Source organism: Phaseolus vulgaris, chromosome 6 (assembly GCF_051622355.1).
Source record: "Phaseolus vulgaris cultivar YP4 chromosome 6, ASM5162235v1, whole genome shotgun sequence".
Taxonomy (NCBI): domain Eukaryota; kingdom Viridiplantae; phylum Streptophyta; class Magnoliopsida; order Fabales; family Fabaceae; genus Phaseolus; species Phaseolus vulgaris.
In genome coordinates, this window is record NC_143503.1 from 27455380 (window position 1) to 27458614 (window position 3235).

General features: G+C 34.4%; 1 protein-coding gene across 1 annotated transcript; it reads right to left on the reverse strand.

The window, feature by feature from the left end:
* Nucleotides 1-578: 578 nt before the first annotated feature.
* LOC137831762 (benzyl alcohol O-benzoyltransferase) lies at nucleotides 579-2777 on the reverse strand. Its single transcript, XM_068639568.2, has 2 exons — nucleotides 2251-2777; nucleotides 579-1640 (listed from the first exon to the last, which is right to left on the reverse strand). Exons 1-2 carry the CDS (start codon nucleotides 2695-2697, stop codon nucleotides 930-932), a joined length of 1158 nt encoding a protein of 385 aa, XP_068495669.2. The 5' UTR covers nucleotides 2698-2777; the 3' UTR covers nucleotides 579-929.
* Nucleotides 2778-3235: the final 458 nt, after the last annotated feature.

Here is a 3235-nt window from a genome sequence, read left to right on the forward strand (position 1 = left end):
AACAAGCTAATTTTTTTCGGATGGTTTGACACTGCTCCACTTTCATTAAAGACATTTTTTTATTTTAAATTTTTTTTTTATTACAAATATTAATATTTTAGTGTAAGTGTAAAAAATATAACTTTTTTTTTTCAACCTTTCACCTTTCAAGCATACTTTAAGACATGATTAAGCTGCAGGTTGTTCTAAGTCATCTTTGCTGCGAAACTCTTTGTTCTGGAGTTATATGGTGCGGTGTTGTGGTGCTGTAAAGGGGAGTCTTGGAGACTACGGGGTTAAGCTGCTATATTTTTTCTGGTTTCTTCTGCAGGGTTGGTGGGTTTGGGGCCTTTTCTGAATGTTTCCTTTCTTTCTCTCTTTAGTCCACTCTTAGGCTTTGCTTCTCCTCAGAAATCCAAGGATAGAATGCTGTTATTATTTTGTTAAATACCTTCGCTGCTGTTTTTGGAGTGGTTATGCTCTTGGTTTAGCTGAGAGAAGTTACTGTATGAGAGAAGTTACTGTATGTGTAATTCTGTTTAACCATGAAAGGTGTAATAGTTTTGGATCTCTATACCGGTTGGGATACCTGAAATATCTCCTTTTAATTTTATTTATTCATTACTAAATGATTAAACTCAAAATTTATTGTTTCATAAGCTATAAAGAAACTATAAGGTAGACATGATAAAAGTAGGACTCCTTATGGTAGTTTGGTTTTCTTTCCCAAACATGTTACACAACTCTTTTCCAAACCAATTGGTAGTTTGGTTTTGGTTCCCAAACAAGTTATCCAACTCTTTTGCAAACCTATTCATAGCTTGAGCAGGCAACCAAATTGGTAAGACTATGCCTTCTTCTCCTTTTGCATTTTTATGCAACACTTGATAGGTTCCTCCAAGAAAGCTCCCAAATCCAGTTTTGGCCACTCCACTGTACACAGCCTCACCCTACCCAAAATTCACTTCTCTAAACCTTCCACGTGTCAAATCCGAAATAATACAAGATCTTATGGTTGTAAACATGCACCGATCTTTAATCACCATTAGATCTGCCACCGAATGCATGTACTCTTCTGTCACCTCACTTTTCGCTTTCTTTATTAACTCCACTGCATACCCAAATGGATTTTCACAAAGCTTCCCTGCAGTGGAAACTGCTGCAGGGAACGCAATAGCATTTCCATAGTAACCAACAGGTAAAGGAGGATTCAACCTTGCACGACCATTCACTATCACCATCATGCGAACCTCCTCATGTGCCTCTATCTGCAATGCTTTTGTACGACAACGCCATAAGCATGCTGTGATGATGTCAAACGTGGTGCAGTGCTGAAGGTGGGGTGGGACCAAGAGACGAATAGCAGCTATTTGGGAAGGTCCAAAGAAGAACGATCGTTGAACCATGTCGTGTTCGGTTGATGTCATAGTTCTTTCGCTTGTGTCTAGGACATGTTCGTATTCACGATGGTTGAATGTAACGCGAGGTGGATGTCTTGCCATCAAGAGTTCCCTACACCACACAGGTGGAATGGAAGGTTTGGTTGAACCACGAGCCATTTCAGCCCACGTGTGCATGAACTGTGAAACACCAGTTCCATCACATATGGTGTGGTTGATGGAGGAAGTCAAAATGAAACCACCACACTTAAGCCGTGTCACCTGTTATGTTATGTCATCATCAGTACATATCCAACATCAATACCTATGGACAAAGATATAAGTAATTATGAAGAACTCACTTCAAAAATCCTTGAAATTTTTATCACCATGGTGCTATTTTTTTTCTATTTTTACTAAATAGGGATCGCTTTCCGCCAAGAATTTGTACATTAAATTCGTGTCAAGTTAATTTTTTTCAATTTTTTTTTTAAATGTTCTTATTTTTAAATAAATATGTATACTATTAATTATTTAATTACACTTAAAATTAATTAAAATTCAGTAGTGACATGTAATATTTGAAATTAATTTGATAAATAAATTTTTATATTTGTATATTTGATTAAAAAATATAAATATATAATTTATGTAAATATAATATTAATATATAATATAATTTTATAGAAGTGGTATTTTAATAAAATAATAAAGATAATAAAAATGTGTTTAAAATCATTCTTATGAAAAATCGTTATGGTTAACTTATGGTGGGATATTTTTTGTTAGTTAATTTAGTTTGTAGTTGAATAAAATAAATGAAAGCATAAATACAAGTCACAACCTAAAAGTTTTAATCAGTAAATTAGTTATATGAATAAAGTGTTTGAACCTGTACGAGGACAGGGGGAGTGTCGGTAATTTGCTGTGAGTCAGGAACATCGTACAGCAGTTCATGGAAGCATGGAAATGGAGGTTGGAGAGAATCACCAAACTCTGCCAGTGTGACGTCAGCATCAGCCTCCATGAACATGGCACCTTCTCTAGTGCAATCCACCACTAATTTCCGGTGAGGTCCCTCCCTAACCCTACCCGCTAGTGGGTAATAGAAGACAAGTGTTTGCGACAGTGCTTGCCGAATCACTTCAGCTGGATCTTTCTCTGCCATTGATGCTTGCTTTCCATAAATTTGTATCCCTGGAGTGTGATAACGCAGGCCTTCTTGATCATCAATGTCGGAAAGTAGCTTAAGTTCATGAGGAGTGGGAATAGCAGGAGGCACCAGCTGGGGTTGGCACCTTCGCACTGTAAACCTTAGAGGAGAAGAAGATGAGGCCATGTGTGTGAGTAGTTGAGAAGGGATTGGTGATATTATTAAGAGAGAGAGAACAGTTATTTAATAACTTATTTTGTTTGAGTGAGTCAAAACGTCTAAGTTTGTTCTCCTTTTATAAAGAGACATCTAGTCATACTAAACAACAATAATTATACTTTTGACAACACCCAAAACTATATAAAAATTATATTCATATCGACAATCCTATTTTTTATATAACCATATCGACAATAATGTTATGATAATTTTTTAATAATAAAATGAAATATTTAGATGAGTCATTCATAGCAGTAATTTAGTTAAAATTAAAATATTATTAAGAAGAATTTTATATTGATTAATGTATAAGAGGATGTTAAAGTATCATGAAAGAAAATCATGAAACTCTTTTGTCAAGTTTTTTTTTTTACTTTATTATTTGAGATTTTAATTAATATAGGCTGATATACGTCATCTGTGTCTGTAATTTTAATTTATTATGATATTTATATTGAAAAAAATATTATTTAGACTTGCTTCCATCTATTAGATTTACGATTTT

Excerpts from the sequence above, each read along its gene's own strand:
- LOC137831762 (XM_068639568.2), bottom strand. The coding sequence starts at position 2,697 with ATGGCCTCATCTTCTTCTCCTCTAAGGTTTACAGTGCGAAGGTGCCAA. Across the intron at positions 1,641-2,250 it reads CTCCCCCTGTCCTCGTACAG|GTGACACGGCTTAAGTGTGG; the intron begins GTTCAAACACTT and ends ATAACATAACAG.